General features: G+C 39.6%; 1 protein-coding gene across 3 annotated transcripts in view; it reads right to left on the reverse strand.

Annotated features, from left to right (window-relative positions):
* Positions 1 to 325: 325 nt before the first annotated feature.
* The window catches only part of CDC20B (cell division cycle 20B), a 61518-nt gene continuing 34085 nt past the window's right edge, over positions 326 to 27758 (reverse strand). Inside the window, exons 6-12 of one of the 3 annotated variants that reach the window (XM_030798547.1) lie at positions 22418 to 22534; positions 17135 to 17331; positions 16001 to 16095; positions 13583 to 13808; positions 9206 to 9331; positions 8595 to 8700; positions 326 to 1678 (exon numbers count right to left, since the gene is read on the reverse strand). In XM_030798547.1, coding sequence (XP_030654407.1) covers positions 1578 to 1678; positions 8595 to 8700; positions 9206 to 9331; positions 13583 to 13808; positions 16001 to 16095; positions 17135 to 17331; positions 22418 to 22534 — 968 coding nt within the window. In that variant the 3' untranslated portion in view covers positions 326 to 1577. Of the gene's footprint in view, positions 1679 to 8582; positions 8701 to 9205; positions 9332 to 13582; positions 13809 to 16000; positions 16096 to 17134; positions 17332 to 22417; positions 22535 to 27758 lie in introns of all 3 variants that reach the window. The other 2 variants (XM_030798546.1, XM_030798548.1) reach the window with 2 other exon arrangements.

The raw sequence follows: 27758 nt of genomic DNA on the forward strand, positions 1-27758 counted from the left end.
TCTAAATTTAAAAAACAGGGAAAATAAAAATATATATTGACAAATTAACACTAATTTAACAGAAGAGTCCTAAACTCCCCTGGTATATACTATTCTACTTTTGAATTCTTAAAGTTTTTGTTTTGTTGTGTCGATTTTGGGGACATAGGGAATAGGTATGTATTAGTAAAAAAAATTCATGTCAAAGCAAAAAAAAATAATCAACCAATATTTGTTATCTGGCACATGTAGAACATATGAAGGAGCACCAAAAAATATAACGCACGCTCCCTCAAGCCCTCAATTTAAACTCCTCAGGATGTTAAAACCAAAACAACCAATGATTCAAACAGTAATAAAAGATTTTTTTAAACAGCTATAATAGTATAATAATACCAAATAGATGATACAGGCTAATGCCAAGAACTCAAACCCAGGTAACATCATTTCAAAACACTTCCTGGAGAGGTTAGGACTTGTGTGGGTGTGTAAAGGAAAAGGAGAGAGAAGCAAGAATTCAGATTAGAAGAAAAGCTCCAACAAGGCAAGAAATCACAAGACTTAGCCAAAGTCTTAATATAGGAGATGAATGGGAATTCACATTCAAAAGACAGAACCGCGAACTGATCAAGTTTGAAGGAACCTTAGCAGTGATCAAATCCAAATTCCTATCCTTGCAGATGTTGCAACACATCCAAGGTTACAGGGTGTATTTATGGCAGAGCCAAGGCAAGAACAGATCTCCTAACTTCAAGTCCTGGGCTCAGGACTCCTGAGGTTGAGGTCAAAGGTGTTTGGTAAGAGGGTGTCCTTGAGAGTTGATGAGCAGGGGACTGAGAGGATTAGCACAGGACTTTTAGATGTTCAACCTAGCAGTGGTGTGGAGTCAAGAGGATCAGTTCTAACACAATTACAGCAGACCGGCTGTCAGGCACACAGGATGTGACTAGGTGAAGCAAAAGAAAAGAGAGCAAAGGGTGAACCGAGGAAGCACAGAGCAGAATAATCAGGAGGTTCCCTGAGTAGGAGTCCAGGATAAGGATGAGACCATTAGGAGGGGAAAGGGATTCCTACAGAACTGATTTTTAGAGAGAGTAATATGCATGCTTAACATACTGCCTAGCATATAGTGAGATTTTAATAAGTGTTTTTCAAGTGAATGAGTTGTGTTTTCAATGTGTTAAGATTGAGCTAAAGACAGGAAAGTATCTCAAAAGGGAACTATCCTGAGGCAATCAGAAATATGAGGTTTGGAGCTGGGGAGAAAAGTCATACGGGAAAGAAGCAGAAATCTTTGCTGTAGATGTTATTCTGAATAAAGTAGTGAAAATGAATCTCTGGAAAGGGGTAAGAATGGGAGGAAGAAGAGGAGGGGGAGGAAGGGGACAGAAAGAAGAAAGCAGAGAAGAAAAGAAGTCGATCTCTGGGAAGCAGAGCAAGTAAAGCAATCCGCGAAAGAAGAACAGGAGAACAGGCATTCACACCAAGAAGAGTATTTCAACTTGTTTGATACTCATAAAAACCCCATGGAGAAGACACAGCCAACATCATCATCTTCACTTAGAAATAAGGAAACTGAAACCTAGAGGGGCAGGGTGCTAGTAGCAATTCCATACAGAGGCTGTCCCATCAGCTGCAGCAGAAAACACCCGGGTCTGGTCTGGACTCAAAGCCAGGTGCAGCACTCTGCCCCTGTGGCCTGGGGGAAGAAGGAAAGACAGTTCATACTCCTCCATGTTACATGGGCTGCTGCTCAGGATTGTAGGCAATGTAAGTTGGGGCCATGAGTCCCATCCCAGGATAAAGGGCTTTCCCACACCCACCAGGTTCAGAGCTGCCACCAACTGAGCCATGCTGGGAGACAGCAGTCAGGGCCGACTGGGACAGTTTTCTCCCTCAGTGCTCTTGCCCCTGTATCAGTGTCCTGTGGCTGCCATAACAAATTACCACCCATTGGGTGGCTTAAAACAACAGAAATTGATTCTCACAGTTCTGGAGATGGGAAGTCTGAAATCATGGGGTCACAGGGGCTGTGCTCCCTAGGGAGGCTCTCGAGGGGATTCCGTGCCTTGCAGCTATTGGCAGTCATTGATTTCTGGCCACATCACTCCAGGCTCTGCCTCTGAGACCACGTCTCCTCCTCTTCTGTGTGTCTGTTCTCCTCTGTGTGTCTCTCACAAGGATTCTTGTCATTGGATTTAGGGCCACCTGGATAATCCAGGATGATTTTATTTCAAGATCCTTAATGATATCTCCAAATGCAATATTTCTAAATAGGTCCCATTCTGAGGTTCCAGAGATTTAGCATGGGTATCCTTTAGGAGACCACTTATCAGCCTACCACACCCTTCATGCCCTATACTGTTGTTAGTTCTGTCTTCTCTGATCCACCCATTCCTGCGAATGACAGTGCCATGCTCCTGCCACATATCCCAGCCCTCGCCCAGAAGTATCCCACTGGGCCCCAGGTTTCAATAAACTAATCAGATAAACTGAAGCAGCTTAATGAAAAAGCACCCAAAAAGCTCTCCCACAGAGCATGCATGAGCTGCACTTAGGAAATTCTGGAGACAATACTTCTCCTTCTGTTAAATGATTATTTGCCAAAGAACATTCTATGGCACATAACCCATGGGAGGTTAATAGGTATTAAAAATGAAAAGACTGTTTAATATTCATACTAATTTGGAAGCTTTGAGTTAAGAAAATTCAACATTTCCTTATTTCAGGATTTCTTTATTTTAGGACTACTAGAAGCATTACAAATGTTTTGGAGATGAGGCTATAATAGGCAGTACTTTTCAGACTTGTCTGACCACAGAGTTCTTTTAATTTGAGCATCTCAAGGGACTAATGCTCCTTGGAAAATGCTTTGCAGTGATGATGAGCATTTTTTCATGTGTTTTTTGGCTGCATAAATGTCTTCTTTTGAGAAGTGTCTGTTCATGTCCTTCGCCCACTTTTTGATGGGGTTGTTTGTTTTTTTCTTGTAAATTTGTTTGAGTTCATTGTAGATTCTGGATATTAGCCCTTTGTCAGATGAGTAGGTTGCAAAAATTTTCTCCCAATCTGTAGGTTGCCTGTTCACTCTGATGGTAGTTTCTTTTGCTGTGCAGAAGCTCTTTAGTTTAATTAGATCCCATTTGTCAATTTTGGCTTTTGTTGCCATTACTTTTGGTGTTTTAGACATGAAGTCCTTGTCCATGCCTATGTCCTGAATGGTATTGCCTAGGTTTTCTTCTAGGGTTTTAATGGTTTTAGGTCTAACATGTAAGTCTTGAATCCATCTTGAATTAATTTTTGTATAAGGTGTAAGGAAGGGATCTCACACCAGTTAGAATGGCCATCATTAAAAAGTCAGGAAACAACAGGTGCTGGAGAGGATGTGGAGAAATAGGAACACTTTTACACTGTTGGTGGGACTGTAAACTAGCTCAACCACTGTGGAAGTCAGTGTGGCGATTCCTCAGGGATCTAGAACTAGAAATACCATTTGACCCAGCCATCCCATTACTGGGTATATACCCAAAGGACTATAAATCATGCTGCTATAAAGACACATGCACACGTATGTTTATTGCGGCACTATTCACAATAGCAAAGACTTGGAACCAACCCAAATGTCCAACAACGATAGACTGGATTAAGAAAATGTGGCACATATACACCATGGAATACTATGCAGCCATAAAAAGTGATGAGTTCATGTCCTTTGTAGGGACATGGATGAAACTGGAAAACATCATTCTCAGTAAACTATCGCAAGGACAAAAAACCAAACACCGCATGTTCTCACTCATAGGTGGGAATTGAACAATGAGAATTCATGGACACAGGAAGGGGAACATCACACTCCGGGGACTGTTGTGGGGTGGGAGGAGGGGGGAGGGACAGCATTAGGAGATATACCTAATGCTAAATGACGAGTTAATGGGTGCAGCAAAACAACATGGCACATGGATACATATGTGACAAACCTGCACATTGTGCACATGTACCCTAAAACCTAAAGTATAATAATAAAAATTTAAAAAAATGCTTTGCAAAATCTGGCCCAATCCAACAGTGACTTTAATGATCAAAACTTTAGGCCAAAATAGGTGATGCTGACTCTATGAAAGGAGCCTGAGGCTAGGAGAATGAGGGAGGAAAGGAGGTCAGATATGATTTTGAGTGCGTAGGTATTTGTGGGAACAGCTGAAATCAAACTAGATGGGTGGTCACTGCTCAAAGGACCAGTACTGCCTACGACTCAATGGAGAGCTGGAATTTCGGAAATGATCATGTACTCTGATACAAGGTTCTCAGCAGAAAGGAGTGTGAAAACACTATTCCGCTCCCAAGAGAGACATATTTAAGACACTTATTTTTCTACACACATCACTCCCAACACTCTCCTTTGTGCCTGTGCACATGCATGCGCATGCACACACACACACGCATACACACACACCACACACACACGCACCAGTAAAGGGTGCCTCCAAGGGGACATGGGATTGGCCCTGGGTGTGTTGTGACATAAAGAAGTTTACATTTATAAAGACAATGCAGGCCCCTTACTTTATAGGTGAGGGAAAAGATTTGGGGATACCAAATGTGTTGCCCAAGGTCACACAGCTAATTAATGACAGAGCCAGAACTAGGATCCAATTCAATGCTGTGACTATTCAGACCACACTCCAAACCCTGACGAAAGAATCTCTTTTTTTATGGAAGACCACTGTCTATTATCTAAAAAATAATAAAACCATATAAACGAAAAGCAACTTGATTTAGTTGTTTTAAAAGGATAAATATAGGAGACGGACACAGTGGCACACACCTGCAGTCCCAGCTACTCAGGAGGGTCACTTGAAGCAAGGTGTTTGAGGCTACAATGCACTATGATCAAGCTTGTGAATAGCCACTGCACTCCAGCCTGGGCAACATAGCAAGATCCAGCCTCTTAAAAAGAAGAGGATAAATATATAATAGAACATTACTCTAATGTTTTTATTTATTTATTTATTTTGAGACAGGGTCTCACTCTTCACCCAGACTGGAGTGCAGTGTTGCAAACACAGCTCACTGCAGCCTCAACCTCCTGGACTCAAGTGATCCTTCCACCTCAGCCTCTCAAATAGCTGGGACTATAGGAGTGTGCCACCACGTCTGGCTAATTTTTGTAATTTTTCTAGAAATGGAGTCTCACCATGTTGCCCAGGCTGCACTAATGCTTTTAAATTATTAAGAAAGAAAAGTCTATTCAATAAATATAATAGGTAATAAATATGCCTTCACTCTTTTGTGTTATGATGAAGAGAAAAAGGGAAAAGGAATAACGTTGGGGGGAAATCCCAATCTTTTCTAAAGCATGTACTGAAAACTATCTTGACTTAAAAACTGGAAAGCTACTTCTAGAATTGGTTAGGAAAATGGCATTTGGATTGGATGCAAAGGCATTCTTGAAGTTTTTCTCTCACATCAGTGACAATCTTAATTTACCAGACAGTGGGAAATGTCGTCTTATCTCGGACAAAGGTCCTTTTTAGGGTTTATTTTCTCAAGTTCTAAGAATACAGACACTGAAAGCATGAAAATGTTGTCTTCTTTCTGCAACTATAGTCGTAAATGAGACCACATATTGATACATGGAATGATGAAACCAGCCAAAAGCCAGATCTCACCCTATAAGCTAAAAAGCTACCTACTCCAACATCATTCTCAGTAAACTATCGCAAGGACAAAAAACCAAACGCCGCATGTTCTCACTCATAGGTGGGAATTGAACAATGAGAACTCATGGACACAGGAAGGGAAACATCACACTCCAGGGACTGTTGTGGGGGGGAGGGGGGAGGGACAGCATTAAGAGATATACCTAATGCTAAATGACGAGTTAATGGGTGCAGCAAAGCAACATGGCACATGGATACATATGTAACAAACCTGCACATTGTGCACATGTACCCTAAAACCTAAAGTATAATAATAATAAAAAAAAATTACAACTCTTGAGTAGGTGGGAATAATCATAATTTACCTTTCTTCTGTGGTCAGGTGGATGAGGTCTCTTTAACTGAAATTTTCCCCCCAAAAAAAATCATGACTATGGTTAACAGGGTAACGCTTAGTAAAGGTGTGATCAGAATCTAGAATAGTTTTGTTCCAAACTTTGTGACCACAACCCACAGCCAAAACTACATTTTATGTAGCAACCCCTTACATAGGCACGTACGTGTACTACATAACTATAACAAAAGTTTCATAAAATACTATCTAATTTTCCATTTTCCCATCCTACACTATTCTATTTTACTTTTTATTGCTGATCTTGGCTCACTACATTCATAATCCAATGGTCATGACCCCCAGTTTGAAGACCCTGATCCAGATCTCAATCATCAGGTGTATGTCAAGAGTGCTGTTCTTGACCCACAATGGAAACACAGCCTCACAACGAAAGCCATAAAAATTAAATACCTAGGCCAGGGGACACAGCAGTGCTCCCTCAGTGTGTTCATGGAACAAATACTTCAAGATGCCCCCCACTACAGATTTCCCAAATGTGTTTGGGAAACAACAAATGCTATCATCTTCTCTTGGTCATGCACAATACACATAATCTATCCAAGCCTTTGGAAGGTCCCTAAGAAAGAAAACACTGGCCAGGCATGGTGGCTCATACCTGTAATCCCAGCACTTTGGGAGGCCGAGGTGGGTGGATCACCTAAGGTCAGGAGTTCGAGACCAGCCTGGCCAACATGGAGAAACCCTGTCTCTACTAAAAATACACAGAAATTAGCCAGGTGTGGTAGTTGACGCCTGTAGTCCCAGCTACTCGGGAGGCTGAGGCAGGAGAATCGCTTGAACTTGGGAGGCAGAGGTTGCAGTGGGCCGAGATGGTGCCACTGAACTTCAGCCTGGGCAACAGAGTGAGATTCTGTCTCAAAAAAAAAAAAATAGAAAGAAAAAGAAAAAACCGTTCTAGCTTAACCCCAAATTTCCAAACTTACTGACCACATGGCATGTTTTTGTATTAACAACTTCGTATGCATGTTTTGTATAACTGCTAAACACTTTTGAGAAATACTGTACGTAGAAGAAACTAATGGGTTAGAGATGAAAATGAGTGTCTAAGAGCTCAAAAGTAACCTCATCTCCAACTATAAGCATTTTAAGAGAAAAGGTTAAATGCACTCTTGGAAATTCTGTCTAATATTAATGAAAAAATTCACAAGGAGTTAAAACTAAAGTACTTATAGCTTGTAAGGACCAGAGAAACAAGGAAATACACCTGATAAGTACATTCTTTATTCTAAGCATCAGCAAATTGATTTGAATATCCTATCACATGCCCCCACCTAGCTGAAGGCCCAACCTAGCTGCTAGAATTAGTTTTGTAAAGAACCAGATTTTAAGGCTTGATTTACAATACTTCTCTAATCTGAAAAGGTCCAGGGAATTGCATGTCTTTTGATTAAAAATATGAGGATTGACTCATGCTCTTCCTACACTTGCACCTGATCACCAAAACGGCTCTGCTAAAAGTTGCCTGTATTCTGATCCAGGCCACAGAGTGTGACAGCTGAAGAATACAAAGGTCATTCTGAGGCTGAGGTCCAGTCGGGCTCATCATCAGAGGCAGGAAGTCTATCTGATAAGGCTGTTTCATTATTGCCCATTAACATTCTCAGAATCTCCAAAGAGAGTCATGGTATTATTACCACCTAACATTGTATATATTTGTTTTCTGCATGTCTCCTCTCACAAAAGTGTAGGCTCCCTGAAGGCAAGGATATTGTCTCTCTTGTTCACCTGTGTATCCCCAGCACCCCAAAAAGTACCTCCCACATAATAGATGCTTCATAAATAAATAATCAATAAGTAAATCCCAGGGATTGGCCAGGAGGCCAGGTGAGTGGAGAGAGGAAAAAGATGGGATATACAATCAGAGTTCTACAAGAGATTGGATGCCGGTGCCCTGTTCTTGCATCAACCACCAGTTTTGTCTTTCTGTTTCCCTGGGCTGGGTAGAGGAGATATTCTACTCACCCTTGAGCCCCCTTTAACATTCTAGATTGCACAAAAGGGGATTTAAGGCCCAGAGGACAGGGCCTGGGTCTTGCTCCCCATCATGGGGTCTTTCTCTCAAGAAGTACCCAGTAAAAGTTTGTAGAACTAAGCTGAGAAGAACATCTGAAAGGGCAGATGTTCACAGAGGAAGCTCATGATCATCAGTGGCCTCCTGACACATAATAATGTCTTGCCCTTTCAGATCGCCTTATCTTCCACCCATTCTACACTGCTGGTTTTTCTTCAAAGTAAGATGATTTGTGATGCTAACTCGAGTTCAAAAGCTGCCCAAGATCACCACTCCATCATTCGTATACATATGCAAGGAGGAGATGACTTAATTTAAAGTGATGAACAATCTTAGTCAAATTCAGAAACATTCAACTATACGTTCTCTGAGGTACGGTGGGTGTAGGACTTTTTCCTCTGATGAAATATGTACTTAGAAAAACCAGAAGGAGAAAATCTTTCATTCAGGGCTTTTCTCCCAAACAACAGCTCACTTTGCTATAGGTGCATGACATTTTACTCACCCATTTGCTTACCAAAAAACCCACCTGACCTGGACACAGTGGGACAGGTCCACACAGTCACATCATTCTTGGGAGTACCTTGGCCAGTTGCAATCTCCTTTGTCTTAGGTAGCCAGATTAAGGAACAAATCTGTAATAATGATCAAAAATAGATAATTATTGCAATTTCTGACTCCTTATGAATATAGTTAAACTGGTTATAGGCAGTATGCACTGTCCATGACCCAACCTCCAATACAGCTGGGGTAGGATGTTAAAGAAATTACAACCATTCTAGGAAAGTTTATCCCAAGGCAACAAAGGACCAAGTATACAAATAGGCTTAGGTGCAATAAATGGAAGAATTTAAGTGAACTGTGATCATTGGCCAGGAAGAGCCAGACTACTCTCAAAGTTCATGGTCAAAGCAGTGATGGGAAAGAAAGGAAATGTGAAAAAAAGAAAACACAAATTACATTAACTTTGAACTCACAAATGAAGAGGATTTTACAATAAAAAGAAACTCTTGAGAACTCAAATTCCTTATGGACTCAATAGAGAAAGAGAGCTTGTTGGGGGCATAGGCTCTGTCGCAAACTATTTTCACAAGATTCCAGAAGATCAAAATGAAGATGAAGCCCAGAGGAGATATTAACCTGTGAGTTTGTGCTTGGAGTCTGGATGCTCTTCCCAGCATTTATATCCAAGATGTGTAAGCGTCCATCCTTCATTCCTCCTCCAATGGCAAGGACCCCAGACTGCCAGGGACACCAATCCATGGCCTTTAAAGTTTCACATAATAGCACAGACAGGTCAGCTTCAAAGAAGGTGCACTCATGAATGTGATGCACTTAGGTAAGCAGCAAGTCCCCAGGTCTGCACCTGTCACAGCTCTCCTGGGCCTGCTATCTAAAGGCAGGAGCAACTGCACCCTCCAGAGATTACTCCTCAGGGACTAGCGGTCACTTCTGGAAGGGAAGGTACCTAATACAACTCAAATGATGATAACAGTTGCGGATTTTTTAACATAGACTATGCAATAACAGTTGAAAAACTACATGCAATACATCCTATGGGGCAAAAATCTGCTGCTGGAGTAGTTTACATGTGCCCTTGCAAATTGGCTCTGAAAATGCAGGCTTTCTCTGATTTGTCTACCTGTGTCCTTATGTTCTAGGTAGTGGTCAGATAAGAGAAAAGAGAACTATATGTGATTGCTCACAACTCAACAGTCTCAAGCACTTCAAATCTTAAGGCAGTTCAGAAAATAAAATTGCCTTCTATTTATTTATAATTATAGTTAATTCTAAAAAATAGGATTTAATATCACACATTTATATTGATAATTGAAACTACTAATAATAATCACTTTAAAGGACATTTTAACAAATACTACAGTTATATGTATCTGTGTATCCTTATCAATCATCTTGGTAACTACCTTCATTTTTGCATCTTCTCTTCTAAACATAAAAATATTTTATAAAGTAGCAAACATAGTGTTTATATTATTTGATTATTTTCTGTTATTTTCACCTATCATATAAACAGTTTTCCATGTTTTAAATATACTTTTCACAATTATAATTTTTAACAATCCCATAATATTCCATCATGTTATTGTATCCTGATTAATTTTTGTTCTGCTTATGCTGGATCTGTTTTGGTTTTTTGTTGTATTGTGGTTTGATTTGTATTGGGTTGGGTTGATTTTTTTTGGAAAGGAGTATTTTTTTTGTTTTTGTGCGTGTGTTTTATTTGTTGTTTGCTCTTGTAAAGTACACTGTAATGAATATATTCCACATGTCTTTTTTTTCTGACAAATTTTTAAGTAAATTCCAAAGTTCAAAAGAGTTGACATAAAGTTTTCCAAGCAGTTATAACTTTTTACAGCACCAGCATCCAATGAATATACTAATTTCACCCTGGCTAAAGGTTATATGAAGTTAAAAATGTTATTTTACATCTAGTGAAATTAAAATAATTATAAAACAGATTATAAGGGTAATTTATTTTCTTCTTAGCAAGAATGAACCTTTTTCTGTGTATTTATGTTCCTCTAGCACTTCCCACCATGTGAATTTTTTGCCATTTAAGCACCTACATCTTAATGCTTTTCTTACAAGTTTGAGTCCATTTTTTGAAAACACACATCTGAATATACAATAGTTCCTCTCATTCTTCATTTAACCAACTTGCTAAATTTACCAAAGTTCTCCACTCCTTCTGTAAAAGATATTTACTCCTACCCATAGCATGCTAATCTTCTGTTCTCTAGAATGCTCCACGCTTCTGCTCCCACTAATTAAGCTGTAGGTTTATAGAGCCCACTGTGTTTTGCCAAACCTGTTTATGACAGGTGAACTTGTTATTATAACTGTGATTTCATCAAATTACATGTAAATGTTTAATTAAATCACCTACTTTATTTGGACTAAAGATGATTGTTACTTCTATGAACTAAATTAAACAATTTGGAAGCTTTTTTTTTTTTTTTTTTTTTTTTTTTTAAGACACAGTCTCACTCTGTTGCCCAGGATGGAGTGCATGCAGTGTTACCACAGGGGTCACTGAAGCCTCGATCTCCCTGGGGCTCAAGTGATCCACCTACCTCAGCCTCCCAAAGTGCTGGGATTACAGGCATGAGCCACTGCACCTGGCCTCACTCTATTTTAAAGATTCTGTGGCAGATTGTATTTTCCAAAGATAGCTACAACACTATCTTTCATCCAACAAGTCCTTCTAAGCCTTGCCCATTCCCTCCATCAATAGGTACAATCTAATTCCTCTACCTTTGAATCTGGGAGGACTTGTGACTAACCTGGAACCAATAAATGTGACAAAAGTGACACTGCATGAATTGCAAAATTGGGTTATATTAATAAAAGGTGTTACTGCTCTCACCTTGCTCTCTGAAGCACTGGACCTATTGCCCTGGAGCACAAACTCCAACTGGCTTGAGGCAATCATGTTGTGAGGAAACCCAAATCAGCCCACACAACATGAAGATGCTCTGGAATTACAAGAAGGAGCATGCGCAGCCAGCCGGCAAACAACTGGTCCAGCCCCCCACACTTTTAGCTTCCAATGCTGTCTGACTGCAACCTCATGAGTGATTCTGAGCCAGAACTGCTCAGATGACATTTTCCCAGAATCCTTACCCAGGAAACCATAAAAGATAATGAAATGATTATTGTTTTAAGCCACTAAGTTTTTGAGTAATTTGTTGCACAGCAAAAGATAACCAGACAGATACTATAAATAGAAACCTTGAACAATGAAATACGGTTATAGTTCATACAAGAAAGACAATGATGAATTCTCATCAGCCTACCTACACTCAAAGTAAAGGCCTTGGTCTCATATGGTGAATTAATGTACAGTTTAATAAATCTGGTGAATGTAATGTTTTCAGTCAAAATAAAATATCTACAATATATATCATAAGTTAAAGTTTCCTGCTTTAATTGTCTTTTTTCAAATAACCATTCTCCACCTCTGATTAGGCTGGAGAAGAGGGCTATTTCACAGAACACAAAATTTTGCAATTTCAAGAGGCTCAGAAACTCCCCTGAGCCCATGGACCCCAGTTTTACCATATGATGGATAACAATTTTTTATATTTATTAATAATCATTTTCTTAAATACCCTACACTTCCAGATAGCTTTTATAACAAATATTTTGGCAAAACTAGAAGCTACACCATGAGAGGAATCACGCAGATGTCAACCTGCAAAGTCTACTCCTGCTCCACCAGTTGGTTAGCTGTTGACTGAAGAGACATGACTGGTGACTGTTCAGTGAATCCCCAGGTGCTGACTCCCAGGAGGCCTGGCTTTCTCTGGTTTCCGGAGACTTAGTGAAAAGGACTCCCATTTAGTAGTTTAGTGCATCAGATTTTTGACAAGGCATTTAAAAATGTAACTGGTCTCGTTTGGCTTGGGTTTTCAACTATTTTTTTGTTTGGTTTTGTATGTTGTTTTCAGACAGAATATTTTACATATATTTTGCCTACTTTTTTTCAAGTCATGAATACTGGGAATTTGGACCGATCATCATTCTCAATATCCTATAGACATGAAAAACCACAAGCCAGGAATATTGGGCCGGCACAATGTAGTGGCAGCAGTCACTATATATTTCATCCTATATTAGGAAGCCCTGTAATAACTTTTAAATCCTCTTGTAATAAATTTGCTTACTGTTAATAAGGTAGAATCATTTCTTTGCTCTGTGAGCGACATATATTCTGGGACTATGTTGAGGTCAAGACATACATCTGTGTCACCAAGTCCTCAAGAAGGAAAGTATGGATTTTTTTTACTAGAAATAAGAATTTAAAAGAGAAATAAATAATTATGCAGAACATGATGGAGCATTGATCTAACTCCACAGCACCCTACCATCTTCTGACAGTGGGTCTCCTTTCTTACGTGTGAGCTTGTGACCCAGGCCTGTCAGTGTGCCCATCTCTCTAGCCACAATTATTAACTGAGAGATGAGAATGTGACCAAAGGCAGATTAGAGTCCTCCCTGGCACATTTCCACCAGAGTTATAAGGAAAGATGGCTTCTTATCCAGCGCCCATCTGGAAGAATCTGAATCTGAATCTGAAGCTGCCAAGAGCCATCTTGCCCAGAAAATGAAGTCTGAAGGAAGAATGAAACCAGAGATATGCAGAGCCAAGAGCTAAAAAGATGGGCCCAAATGACATTACTCAAAGCCTTAGATCCAGCTGATATTTAAAACCAGCTGTAAGTACCCAGGACTCCACAGTTACATGAAAAAAATAGATTTACTTTTATGCTTAAGCTTAAGTTTGACTTTGGTTTCAGTCACCTACAACTAAAAGATCTGACAGTGGAAAGTATAAATAGGGTTGTCTTTCAGGAGAGCGATTACAAACTCCAAAGCAAATTCTAGAGAAAGAAAAATCTCAAAATATTGGCTTAATGATTTTCTTTTTATATGTGAAGGATACCCAGTGGCCTCTGAGTAACAGGAAACCTAGAAATCTATTGGGTTTCTTACCTTGACTGCTGTAGCCTGGGGTATGACTTTCAGCGGCTGGCCCTGTGCACTGGCACCTGGATCGTGGGGCCATATTGTCAGCAGTCCATCACTGCAGCCGCTGGAAAGCAGCCTGCCATCCGGTGACCACTTCAGAGCACACACAGCTTGCTTGTGGTGAAGTGTTCCAACATGATGCTGGGCTACCCGAACATCGTGATGATAAACACGCCCCAGTCTTGACCCACTGCAAGTTTACGTAACAAAAAAATTAAGCCCTGTTGCTACATAAACATTTGAAAACATGGAGGAAAGCATAGTTCAAAGTAAAACTTCTGAAAGACCCCTAGGACGGATTCAAAACACAGGTGGAGATTCCTTGGGTTAATAAGGATGGAGTGTTCTGCCTGGAGGATTCTTTTCACAAGTGAAATTGATTTGTCTGGCAGAGTTTGAAGTCTAGATTTAAAAATATCCTTTGATAGATGTTTCTAATGACTTTAATCTGATGTAGGCAGCGATGGAAAAATAAGCTGAGAAGATTACCAGATTTTCCCAAATAGTAGTTTATATACGGGACCTAGGAAATATTAATACTTTTCTGCAACTTTGAATATTTCAGATTATCTCAATTAAATGGTTTCAGTATATATTTATAGTAAAATGTTAGACATAGAAAAAGGAAATAAATTTCTAACAGGTAGATTCCTATTAACCTATAGATCCATTCTTAGTTTTGCTAAAGGTACTAATATGTAAAAGAAGTTTAAAACCAATTGAATGTCACAGCAAACTGCAATATAATGTCTCCATTCATGCTCAGTGGTGTGAATCTAAACAACTAAAGATCACATCACTTTTTCAAAGATAATGAACTCTTTCGGATTAATTTAATTTTCTCTAAGGAGTAAGTAAATGATGTTCCACAATTATTTCAGACATTTCTCAAAGTCCAGTGTCACACTGTTTAAAACTACGCAATGCTGAACAGCATTGTGATTAACAATATGGGCTCTGGAGCCAGACCAGCTGGGTTATTCCAACTCTGTCATATACTATCCATGTGACTTCAGGCTAGTGTCTTAGTTTACTCATTTGAAAAAACAAAATTGAGGGTAAGAGACCACCTTATCACGTTACTGCAGTGATTAAAATGAAATTACACACATAAAAAGTATAGCACAGTGCCTGGCACAGAGTAGTCTGAAAATGTTAGCTGCTATTATTATAAGAAAGGATCTGTTCATTTTCCTCGTGGATAATAAAACTAAACTTTAACAATGCAGATTAGAAAAGGAGCTTGAGTATATAATTGACTGCAATAACTAAGTTGTTTTAAGTCTGGCCAAAAACAAGATATTCAAGTCTCAAGTTTACATCAAATTACTTAAATACATTTTAAAAGTCTTTGGGATGGCCAGGCACGGTGGCTCACACCTGTAATCCCTGCACTTTGGCAGGCCAAGGCAGGCGGATCACAAGGTCAGGAGTTCGAGACCATCCTGGCCACCATAGTGAAACCCCATCTCTACTAAAAATACAAAAATTACCCAGGCATGGTGGTGGGCGCCTGTAGTCCCAGCTACTCAGGAGGCGGAGGTTGCAGTGAGCCGAGATCATGCCACTGAACTCCAGCCTAGGTGACACAGCGAGATTCCATCTCAAAAAAAACAAAAAGTCTTTGGGATTTATCTAACTTAAGTCTACCTTAACCTTTAGAACTACAATATGAAAATGAATGGCTATGGTTAAAAGCAATATATATTTAGACCAGTTATGTAGGCTCATAGGAAAAAGTCACTTAATTTTTCTGGTTAAAAAGAAGCAGTTAAACTAAATCACTAGTTCTCAAAGGGATGTATCATCAGCATCACTTGGGAAATGAGAAATGCCAATCATCAGCCCCTCAAGACCTAATGAACCTGAACTCCCTCAAGTGAAGCCAGCAATCTGCGTTTTGAGGAGCCCTCCAGGTGATTCTGATGCATGTTCAAGTTTGAGAACTACTGAACAGGATAATCTGTAAGGTTCCTTCTGCTCTAATTTCTGTGGGTCTATGAATTGGAAATGTGCCCCAGAGAGCTTAACGTATCCCATAGTGTAAATACTGATAGCAATAAATACTTGATTTCAGCAAAATATCCCTTTAGTACCTATTACTTAGCACAGAGAAACCTTTTGCTTGAAGGGAGTTTCACATTTTACCTGAACAATTTAGTGAATCCCATGCAGAAGGCACACATGGTACATGTGGCCACCAAGACACTTACATCACCAGCAGATCTGAATATCTGAGAGGGTGGGATCATACCTGATATTAAGTCCAATGGCCTATTTTATTTTTGATTGGTTTAGGTTTTGAATATTATAATTGTTTACTCAGGCCCCATCATCAATTGTTAATACAAACATAACTGTCTCCAACAAGACGCTTCTTACCTGCTGAGGATAAAGTGATTCCAGCTCAGAGCCCCAACTACTGACAAATGACCAAGCATATTTCTCAGCCGCTGTTTAGTTACCACATCCCATAACTGAAAAAATGAACAAGGAGAGTTATGTAGCATTGGAGTTTTCACAGCCCATTGTCTTCTCAAAGGCCTCAGAGCCAATTACTGTTGGTATTGTTAGTTTTTGTACTAAGTGAAAACCCAGCACCTCTAGCCAGCAGTTCTCAATTCTGACTGTGTATTAGGATCAGCTGGGGAGTCTATAACACTATGGATGCTGATTTAGTTGGTAGAGTAGAGCCTGGGGATATACGGCAGTTGTTTTAAAGCTTCCCAGGTGAATTCACTGTGCAGCCAAGGGTTGAAAATTATTACCACATTTCTAGCTCCTTCTAAATTGTGAGAATTCCAAATCTGGAAATCTACCCACAGTTACCAACAAATGTATTAATAAGATGTGGGTACCCGGACACTTCCTAGAATCAGTAATTCCACTTACTGCTAAGCTACAGATAATATTCTGATCCACATGGGGAATGACAACTTTGGTGTAAGAAGAAATCATGACATAGACTTCACAGCATTCATTATCACTGCAGAGATGAGAAGGCAGTGAGAGAGCTATCTGTGGCCCTCCTAAATCATTTGCACATGAGTGATATTGTTTATTCTATTGGTAATAAACAATAATAATGAGAAATTAGATAGATTTATGGAAATTTGATAAATCCCTATCTCAAGGAGCCTATCAGAAAAAAAAAAATTCACTCATTTTCTATAACTGTACTCCTAATCACGGCTTCAGGTGAAAAGGAGAACTGAAAGTATCTTCCTCTCTCCAAAGCTCCAAAAGTGGAGATTATACAAGCCCAACTTTAGTTTCAGAGAAAATATATTTTTAAATATGACAGAAAGATTGTAGTGGAAACTAACCAGGGTATCCTTTTCATTAGAAACCATTCAGTAATAAAAAAAAAAAAAGCAGAATGTCATCTCCTTTTATTCCCCATACTTCAAGAGCCACACCTAGTTTCTCTATTTTACACTAACTTGTTATTAAAAGTCAATTACAGTGTAATAATACACAGAGAACATGATGAGAAAAAAAAAAACTGGCCAGTACTTGCACTTCTCCCTCGCTGGTGCCAACTGCCAGGCAAGTTCCCTCTTTTATCCAGGACACAGAAGAGATATAGTTACAAGTGAGACTTAAGTCTATATTTTCAATCCCATTGCGGTTCTCCCCATTCCAGATGTATACAGCAGAGCCCAGGGCTATGGCAACAAGATTCTGAAAACTCCAGTCTAGGATATTCAGATCTATAAGAAAAGCACTTCAAATTAGTATAATTATACAGCCAAATGAAAACATGTTCAAATAAACAACTTTATAGGTAGGGGGAAAAGACTAATACCATCCCCATGGTTAGCTGGAAAACGGAAACATGGAACCAAGAAAATCCTTAAAAGTTCAAAAATGAAAACTGGAATAGAACCTGGTGTCAACACTCACAGTCTAATAAGCAATAATGCTTATTATTTACACTGAAATATGCTTATTTAGAGCCATTTAAAGAACTTGGCAGATTCATCTACCATTATTAGTACATGTAGACTTTGTTTAACAGATCAGTAAAAATTAAAAGCACGTAATTCTTATGGAGACACCCTTGGACCTAGGATATCTATATGGGAGATGCCACCATCATTTCTACCCAAAAACACCACCCAGCTAGAAGAGGTGGTGGTTCATGTATGATACCTACACGTTCTCAACAGTATTCTATAGCTTACACTAATAAGAAATCTTTGACTGCTAACAGAAAACATATTTGTATGACCATTTATTAAAATATATCCTATCTTATTTCTTATCAGTCAGAAACTCCTGACTGACACGTATCAGTATATATTCAGCACACCAGTTCCCCTACAGTAGTTAAAACCCCTACAATACATTCCCTCCCCATGATAAATATAAACTCTAAATGAAATATAAAAAACAAACACCTGGAGACCCTGGAAAGTAAGGAAAAGCAGTAAACTAAGTAAGGGAGTCAAAATTTGGAGAAGCAAGCTGGCGGGGGGGGTGAGTTTCCCACTTTTCTTCTTTCACACCTTTGCCCGGAGGACAGACCCCAGTTATGGAGTGCCAGCAAAGACTCTGACAAAAAGGCCACCATCTTTCTGGTCAGAGAAACCATGGAAAAGAGCCTGAGGCATAGAACTGATACCAGTATGAGGGGAAAGTCCTAGACATGGGAAAGCCAAAAGAAAGAGATCCTCTGAGTGTGAGTATATTAATTCACACACATCTCAGCCTTACCCCTAAATCATCTACATGCAGAAGAGACTCAAATCAGCTTAGCAAAGGCTTTAAGAAATGAACTGAGATTTGAAACATCCATACAAGTCTCAGCCTAGGCTCTGATCGACATATATGAGATACAGACCCAAACCAGCATGGTCAAAGTTTAAGAAACTGATCTAAGATTTGAAACACCACCCACAAGTGGCAAGACAAAACTTAAAATGTGAACCTAACTAGAACAAAAACATCAACCAGAACAAAACATCAACATTCTCCACAGGACCCAGTGACTATAACATAACATCTATAATATCCAGACACAATTCAAAATTACTGGATAAATGTAAAGGCAAAACATAACCAATAGATGAAAACTCCAAGGTGACCTAGGTAGCATTGGAGTTTTCACAGCCCATTGTCTTCTCAAAGGCCTGAGAGCCAATTACTGTTGATATTGTTAGTTTTTGTACTAAGTGAAAACCCAGCACCTCTAGCCAGCAGTTCTCAATTCTGACTGTGTATTAGGATCAGCTGGGGAGTCTGTAACACTATGGATGCTGATTTAGTTGGTAGAGTAGAGCCTGGGGATATATGGCAGTTGTCTTAAAGCTCCCCAGGTGAATTCACTGTGCAGCCAAGGGTTGAGAATTATTACCACATTTCTAGCTCCTTCTAAATTGTGAGAATTCCAAATCTGGAAATCTACCCACAGTTAGATTAGAAATTATCAAAGACTTTATAGCAGCCATTATATTCTCCATGAAGTGAAGAAAAACACACATGAAATGAATGAAAATTCATATGAATCTTTATACGAAGCTTTAACAGATAAACAGAAAAATCAAAAGCATTTTCTAAGTAAAGAAAATAGAAACCATAAAACAAAGCTCTAAAATGGAAATCAAATATACAAAAACCACAAAATACAAACTTTAAAATGGAAAAATATAATATCTGAAAAATTCCTTGGATATGCTGAATAGCAGGATAGAGGTGATAGAAGAAAGAGTAAACTTGAATATAGATAACAGAAATTATTCAATCTAAAGAATGTGGAGAAAAAAATTGTTAAAAAATGAAGCCTCAGCGAATTGTGGAATAATATCCAAAAATCTAACATATGTGTAAGTAGAGCCAGGTCTTAGAAGCAAGATAACAAGATGACCATGGGGTTCTCACCAGATACCATGGAGGCCACAGTCAATGGAACAACATCTTTTAAATGCTGGGGGTAGGGAGTAGTGGTGGATCTTTCAACCCAGAATTCTACATCCAGCAAAAATCTCATAAACTGGAAGATGGAAAATCTAACAGAAGTCTGTGCCAACAGACCTGGTCTGCAAGAACTGCTAAAGGAAGCTCTTCAGGCTAAAGGGACATTATATGAAAGAGAAACTTGGATCTTCAGAAATGAAGGAGAACACTGAAATTGGTAAATATTTAGGTAAACATAAGAGCCATTTTTTCCTCTTAAGCTATTTAAATACTTTTTAAATTTTAAAACGTTTACAATTGGATGGTTTTCAGTGTATGTAAATATAAAATGCATGACAGGCCAGACACAGTGGCTCACACCTGTAATCCCAGCACTTTGGGATGCCAAGGTGGGAGGATCACTTGAGCCCAAGGAGTTCAAGACTAGCCTGGGGAGTAAAGTAAGAGCCCATCTCTACAAAAAATCAGAAAATTACCTGGGCATGGTGGTATGTGCCTGTGGTCCCAGCTACTTGGGAGGCTAAGGCAGGAGGATCACTTGAGCCCAGGAGGTAGAGGCTACAGTAAGCCTCTACAGCCTCCAGCCTGAACCACTGCACTCCAGTCTGGGTGAGAGAGTGAAACACCCCCTCAAAAAACAGTAACAAACAAACAAACACATGACAACTACAGTAATCTAAAAAGCAGTGGGAAGTTTGAGAGACCTATGTGATTGCAAGATGTTTATATATTGTGTGAAGTGTACAATAGTAACTCTATATAGACTAAGAAAGTTTAAATTACATTGTAATCCCTAGAACAATGACGACAAAACACAATACAAAGAGATATACCCAAAAAGCTAAGATCAATTAAAATAGAACAGAAGTAAAAAAAGATGTCCAAGGAATAGGCCTTGGGTACTTCAACATTTAGAGGTCAGGGAAATGGAAGAGAAACACAAATCAGCAAAAAACGATGAGAAAGAGTGAACAAAAAGACACTCTTGGACAAAACCCAAAAGAGTGGGATATCAAGAAGGAGGGATTGATCAGCTGTCTCAAATATAGTTGTTAGGGTTCAGTATGAAGTCTAAGAAGTAACTGTTGGATTTAACAATGAGGAGTTCTTTGGTAATGTTTGGAAGAGTAGTTTCAATTGAATGATGAGACTTAAAACTTGACTAGAGTGGATTTGAGACAATATGGGGAGAGAAATAGAAAATTATAAGTATAAAGATCTTTCGAAAGTTTTACTGTCAAAGGAGGAAAGAAAGAGGGCTGTGCGTCTGGGCATGGTGGCTCATGCCTGTAATCCCAGCACTTTGGGAGGCCAAGGCAGGCAGATCACTTGAGGTCAGGAGTTCGAGACCAGCCTGGCCAATATGGTGAAACCCCCTCTACTAAAAATACAAAAATTAGCCAGGCATGGTGGCACATGCCTGTAGCTACACACCCAGCTACTCAAAAGGCTGAGGCATGAGAATCGCTTAAACCCAGGAGGCAGAGGCTGCAGTGAGCCACTGCACTCCAGCCTGGGTGACAAAGCAAGACTCTGTTTCAAAAAAAAAAGAAAGAAAGAAAAAGGGCTGTGGCTTAAAGGAAAAATGGGAACAAAAGTTGTTACTTTTTAATATGAGTATAACGGTTTTTTAACATTTTTTGAAAATGCATCCTTCTTAGTTGGTCATGACAATACATTCTCTTGGAGAAGGAGCTGAAGGAATAGGGAGATAGAGAACTGTTCCCTTTATGGATTTTGCTTTTTCCAGCTCCTGCCTCTTTGTAGATATTCCATGGAGCCCAGGCCCCTTCCCTCTGCTCCTCTCTCCCTCACCTAGGGAGCTTACACTGGCTCCTGGCTTCAATCATAATCATCTGACCTATGGGCTAGTCCATCCTCTTTCAACTACCAGCATTCGTTTCAAATAATCTGCCAAGCTTCTTCTATGTCTGATTGTCTCCTTTAAAATAATATTCAAGCATAGTCTTTCCTCTCCAAATCACCTCCTCTGCCAATCTGTCTTCTCAGTGATACCAACCTTCTCCTGCTTCAAAAACTTTGAATAATCATGAATTCATTTCTCATCCCATTTCTTTTCTTCACAGAGGAAAAATAAGCCTTTACTCTTTGGCAGTTCTTTCCTACCAAGTGCATTCTGCATACTCTGCCATGAATTTTCCTTTGATGTTTCTCTTAGTCAACAACTCCCAAAACAAATCTAAATTTCTGAATTTGAATTTTTCTCCATAATCTGTACCCATCTATTCACCAGTCCCCAATGTATTTTCTTCATTGCCGTTAAATATCATTAATTACCAACATCCTGCCTTCTTCATGCTGTTAACAATACCAAAAATGGTCCTTCTCCTCTATACCTTTCCAAGTTCTAACAATCTTTCAAGACCCAGCTTAAGTATAAATATCTCCACAACGTCTTTCTGGACAACACCGAAGCTCACTAAGCTCCTTCTAGTCTTTATGGCTCCTTATATCCCATGATTTATTATTTATAATCTACTTTGGCATATGGTATCAGTTCCATGTCACTTAGTCCTGTCCTCCAAACTAGATTACAAGCTGGGCACATAACAAGTAGACTCAATGCAGTTGTTTGATTCAATTTACATACAATACATATACATATACATATACATAAAATGTATATACAATATACATAAAATGTATATTTCCCACACCATGCCAATATTAACAATACCCATCCCTGAATATGACAGTTGCACCAGGAAAAGCTAAGTATATTAGCCATGTTTGGATGTTACACTATTTGGATATGAGGCATAAAGTCCATCTGGTTTAATCAAATTTCAAGTTTATACCAGAGCACAGGATGCATTTTGTCATTTCAACTTTTAATTCCCAATCTAAATGATAACTTACAGTAGTCATTTCGAAGACCAGTAAGATGAATCTTCACCTCTGGTTGGATTATGGAATCGTTTATATCACCGGACCTTTTAAGATGGAAGGATTCATCTCTGACTCCATCTTTGCAGCCTACAAGAAACAAACACTTCTACACAGCTCTATGATCCTGAAAATATATTTACTCTTGTGGGTATTAAGAAATAACATTAAGTGGAAAAGCTTAATTAAGTGGAAAATAAGTAGTCATCATGATAAAACTACAGTACAACCAGCCAGGGAAGGAAGGAAATGAAGAGCACTTCAGTATTAATTTAAACAAGAAGATTAAAATTTTTTTCAATGACACTTTCTACTAAAAAGCACATGCATACAGACCTGAATGTAGAAGATAGATCTTGTGAGGAGTACACAGAGATACTACATCATGCTTTGAATATTTATTCTGTTATTTGGGATTTTAAAACCAAAGTGAATTTTGCTTTTCCACACCGAGACTTACCTGGTACGCCTATGCCCTACTCTGAGACTTCATCAATAAATATTTATTGATTCACTGATTTTAGCTCTTTCTCTCAATATTTCAGTATCGGAGCACACAGACTTACTACTTTTGGTTAATTTTACCCATGACTATCTAAGGTCAGTATTCTATCTTTTGTTCAGTTCTCATCAAAAGACCATACTAAGTTCAAACCACAGGCCGCTGTCTTTTCATCTCCAACCACTCAGCTTGTGATCAAACTGAGAATGATAAAATCAAAAGAAACCAAGACCACCCAGGTGACTTGTGGTGTCTATGACCAGATGGCTTCTGATAAAAGCATGAGAGCTTCACAATGCTACACCAAGAAACCAACTTGTTACTCATAAATTCCTGCTTCCGTGTTACCTATGAAAACCTGTAGTTGAGGGCAAAACTGCAAGATTACTAAAAATACTTAGGCTTGCTGATAAAGTATCAATAAGGTTAAAAAAAAATCAATACCCAAAGAATGAACAAAAAAACTCCTGGGGCTGGGCACGGTGGCTGACGCCTGTAATCCCAGCACTTTAGGAGCGGAGGCAGGCAGATTGCCTGAGCCCAGGAGTTTGAGACCCACCTGGGCAACACGGCGAAACCCTGTCTCTACAAAAAATACAGAAATTAGCCAGGCATGCTGGTACATGCCTGTAGTCCCAGCTACTTGGGTGGCTTAGGTGGGAGGATTGCTTGAGCCGGGAGGTAGCTACAGCTACCATGGCTGCACCACTCCACATCAGCCTGGGCAACAGAGTGAGGCTCTGTCTCTAAAAAAAATAAAAAATAAGACATGAAGAAACCTTAAATGCATATTACTAAGTGAAAGAAGACAATCTGAAAAAACTAAATATTGTATGATTCCAACTATATGACATTCTGGAAAAGGAAAAACTATAGATACAGTAAAAAGGTTTCTATGGGAAGGGGAGAGACAGATGAATAGACAAAGCAGTGAGCATTTTTAGGGAAATGAAACTATTCTGTATACTATAACAGTGATACATGTCATTATACATTGGTCAAACCCATAGAATACATAACATCAAGAATGAACCCGAACGTAAACTATGGACTTTGGGTGACAATGATGTGTCAATGTAGGTTCATTGATTGTAACAAATGTACCACTCTGGTGGGAGATGTTGATAACGGGGGAGGCTGTGCATGTGTGGTGACAAGGGATATAAGGGAACCTGCACCTTCTGCCTAATTTTGCTGTGAACCTAAAACAAATCTAAATAATAAAGTGTATGTGTGTGTGTGTGTATATATATATATATATAGAGAGAGAGAGAGAGACTCCTAAAATATCAGAATAATATAAGTACATTATCTCTGGCTTCATAGAACATATATTTTTTTATTCTAAGCCAAATATTCAGCACCTTACAGAAACAAAAACTTGTTTCTGTTTAGGACAAAAGAGGATGAGAGAGCTGAGGAAAGACACGTCCCCACATATTTTATTTTGCTTTTAAGAAAATATCATTCTAAGGAAAAGCCAAGGTTCACACTCTCATCCCAACCATATATTCCCAAACCCCCAAAAGAGCATTTAGAAGGCCTGAAATTTTGTGCCTATTTTTATGCATCTAACTCAATTTTTTTCCCCTTTTTACTGCTGGGAAACAGACGCTTGAGGAATAAACATGCACAAAGTTCTAGATAGAAGCTTGTCCAATCTACAGCCCGCAGGGCACATGCAGCCCAGGAGGGCTTTGAATGCAGCCCAACACAAATTTGTAAACTTTTTAAAAACACTATGAGATTTTTTTTTTTTTTTAGTTCATCAGCTATCTTTAGTATTAGTGTATTCTATGTGTGGCCCAAGACAATCCTTCTTCCAATGTGGCCCAGGGAAGCCAAAAGATTGGACACCACTGTATTTAGAAGTTAAAAGTGTGTATCTATGTGTTATCTACATAATTTTTAAAAGAAAATTTCCAAAAAGAAAAAAAAATTTTTTTTTTGAGACAGAGTCTCACTCTGTCACCCAAGCTAGAGAGCAGTGGCATGGTCTCGGCTCACTGCAACCTCCGCCTCCTGGGTTCAAGCAATTCTCCTGCCTCAGCCTCCTGAGTAGCTGGGACTACAGGCACCCACACCACGTCTGGCTAATTTTTGTGTGTATTTTTAGTAGAGACAAGTTTTCACTATGTTGGCCAGGCTGGTCTCGAACTTCTGACCTCGTGATCCACCTGCCTCGGCCTCCCAAAGTCCTGGGATTATAGGCGTGAACCACCATGCCCAGCCCCAAAAAATATTTTTAATAAAAAATTGGGACACAACAGGTGCAGTGGCTCACACCTGTAATCCCAGCACTTTGGAAGGCCAAGGTGGGCGGATCATTTGTGGCCGGAGTTCAAGACCCGCCTGGGCAACGTGGTGAAACTCTGTCTCTACTAAAAGTACAAAAATTAGCCAGGTGTGGTAGCACAGGCCTGTAATCCCCACTATTCAGGAGGCTGAAGCAGGAGAATTGCTTCAACTCGGGAGGTGGAGGTTGCCATGAGCCAAGATCACACTACTGCACTCCAGCCTGGACGATGGAGCAAGACTTCATCTCAAAAAAAAAAAAAAAAAAAAAATTAGGACAAGCCATAAAAACAGAAGTCTACTTTACCATTGAGGATTTCTGTCTCCTTGTTCACATTTATATTTCAGACCTTGCCAAAGCACCCCATGGATATGCTTACCAGAACTTATTTCAGAGGGAAATGTAGCCGGCAAGTTTCCTCGGCATTTATGAAATGAACCACACTAGTTCTCTCAAGAGGATTCTCACACAGAATTCTGGCTCCCAAACAATTATTTTCCAGCCATGACAATAATCTCATGAATAACACAAAAACGTGTGTAGGAATGAAAACACATGGGGCTCAGGGTCAAAAGACTTTGGGAGGCCAAGCACGGTGGCTCACGCCTATAATCTCAGCATTTTGGAAGGCTGAGGCGGGTGGATCATCTGAGGTCAGGAGTTGGAGACCAGTCTGGCCAACATGGTGAAACCTCTTCTCTACTAAAAGTACAAAAATTAGCTGGGCATGGCGGTGTGTGCCTGTAATCCCAAGCTGAAACAGGAGAATCGCTTGAACCCGGGAGACAGAGGTTGCAGTGAACTGAGATCGCGCCACTGCACTCCAACTTGGGCAACAGAGCAAGACTCCATCTCAAAAAAAAAAGAAAGAAAGAAAGCACTGAGAGCTCCAAATATAGCATGGAACAGGACCTTCTAGAAATTGCCACAGGCAATTATCTCCCCACTGCATGGCAACAGAGCTTCCCTGACACACTCACAACACCACCATCCAAAGTTTCCTACCAGCTTTGGGCAAAGAGGTACACCTGAAAGTTTACAGGGGCTGCCTGCTGTAAGGTTTCAGAGTCATTAGATACGGACAAGGCATAAAGAATTGCCTTATATACACAGCACCTGGATAACATTTGTCCCCGTGATCCACTGATGAGCAATTACTTGGTGTATGTGGGATCTATTTCATAGTTTAAGTTCCCTTAGAAGAATCAATAACAGAGCCTTGCATAGAATATTCAGAGGGTCTCTCAATTAGTCTTTGCTACCAACATCCTCCTGCTCAAATCGTTTCTTCATGCTGCCACTAAAGTGATCTATGGGAAGCGGAGAGACATAGGCAAGTCAAGTCAAGTTGGAGGAATGGCCATGTAAGTTTATTTCCTCTGCCTCCTATTTTCAACCTAAGTACAGCAAATGACTTTTTTAAGGGGTGAAGACACAAGAACAAACACTATGGGAGTGAATATAGGAGTGGGCAAGAGAGCACAATAATTTTCTAGAAAGCGGATAAAGGATTAATAACTGACCAAGAAGAGCATAAGAAACTACCCCTCAAGTGCCTGCAAAGGGAGACAGTGAAGAGAAACAAGCTGATTTGCCCTGCAAAATCCCACAAGGGCTCCGAGGCACGGAGAAGACTGAGAGGTGGGTTCATTGAAAGACTGTCAAGTTCCCACACATACACATACACATACACACACACCCTGCCCAACCAAGTAAATACATACACACATATATGCATATACCAGAAGAAACCAGATGTTTATTCTCTGGATAAATAAAAATGACAATTTTTTAATTCAATAGCACCAGGCACCATGGAGATGTATGAAACAAAAAAAAATAGATTTTGGGTTAAAAAAAAAAAAAACTCCCTCTGTCGCCCAGGCTGGAGTGCACTGGCGTGATTTCAGCTCACTACAACCTCCGCCTCCCAGGTTCAAGTGATTCTCCTGCTTCAATCTCCCAAGTAGCTGGGATTACAGGTGTGAGCCACTATGCTCAGCTAATTTTTGTGTTTTTAGTAGAGAAGGGGGTCTCACCGTGTTGGCCAGGCTGGTCTCGAGCTCCTGGCTTCAAGTGATCCACCGCTTCGGCCTCCCAAAGTGCTAGGATTGCAGGCTTGACCCACCGTGCCTATACTAAAATCTTTATACTGAATTTACCCTGGTACTCTTTAACCTAGGAAAGGAGAACTAAGCTCTTTACCCTAGTACTATTTTTAAAACAGCATACCTTTCAGGAAAGTTTTTACTCTGAAAGAGAGAAGCCAAAGTAAATGGGGGGTTGGAGGGAGAGAAAACCAAAGCAAAGGAAAACAACGCAGAGAGCACAGAAGTACTTCCAAAAATCTATAAAATAATATTGTCAGAGATATAGGAGAAGATAGTATATCCATGAAGCATGAACAGGATGCTGTAAAAAAAAAAAAAAAAAAAGAAACAGAGTACAGAGATTGCTTTTAAAAAATTAAAAGTAGGATAGCCAAAATAAAAAGTTTCATAGCGAGGTTGGTGAAC

Source organism: Nomascus leucogenys, chromosome 18 (genome assembly GCF_006542625.1).
Source record: "Nomascus leucogenys isolate Asia chromosome 18, Asia_NLE_v1, whole genome shotgun sequence".
NCBI classification, from domain to species: Eukaryota; Metazoa; Chordata; class Mammalia; order Primates; family Hylobatidae; genus Nomascus; species Nomascus leucogenys.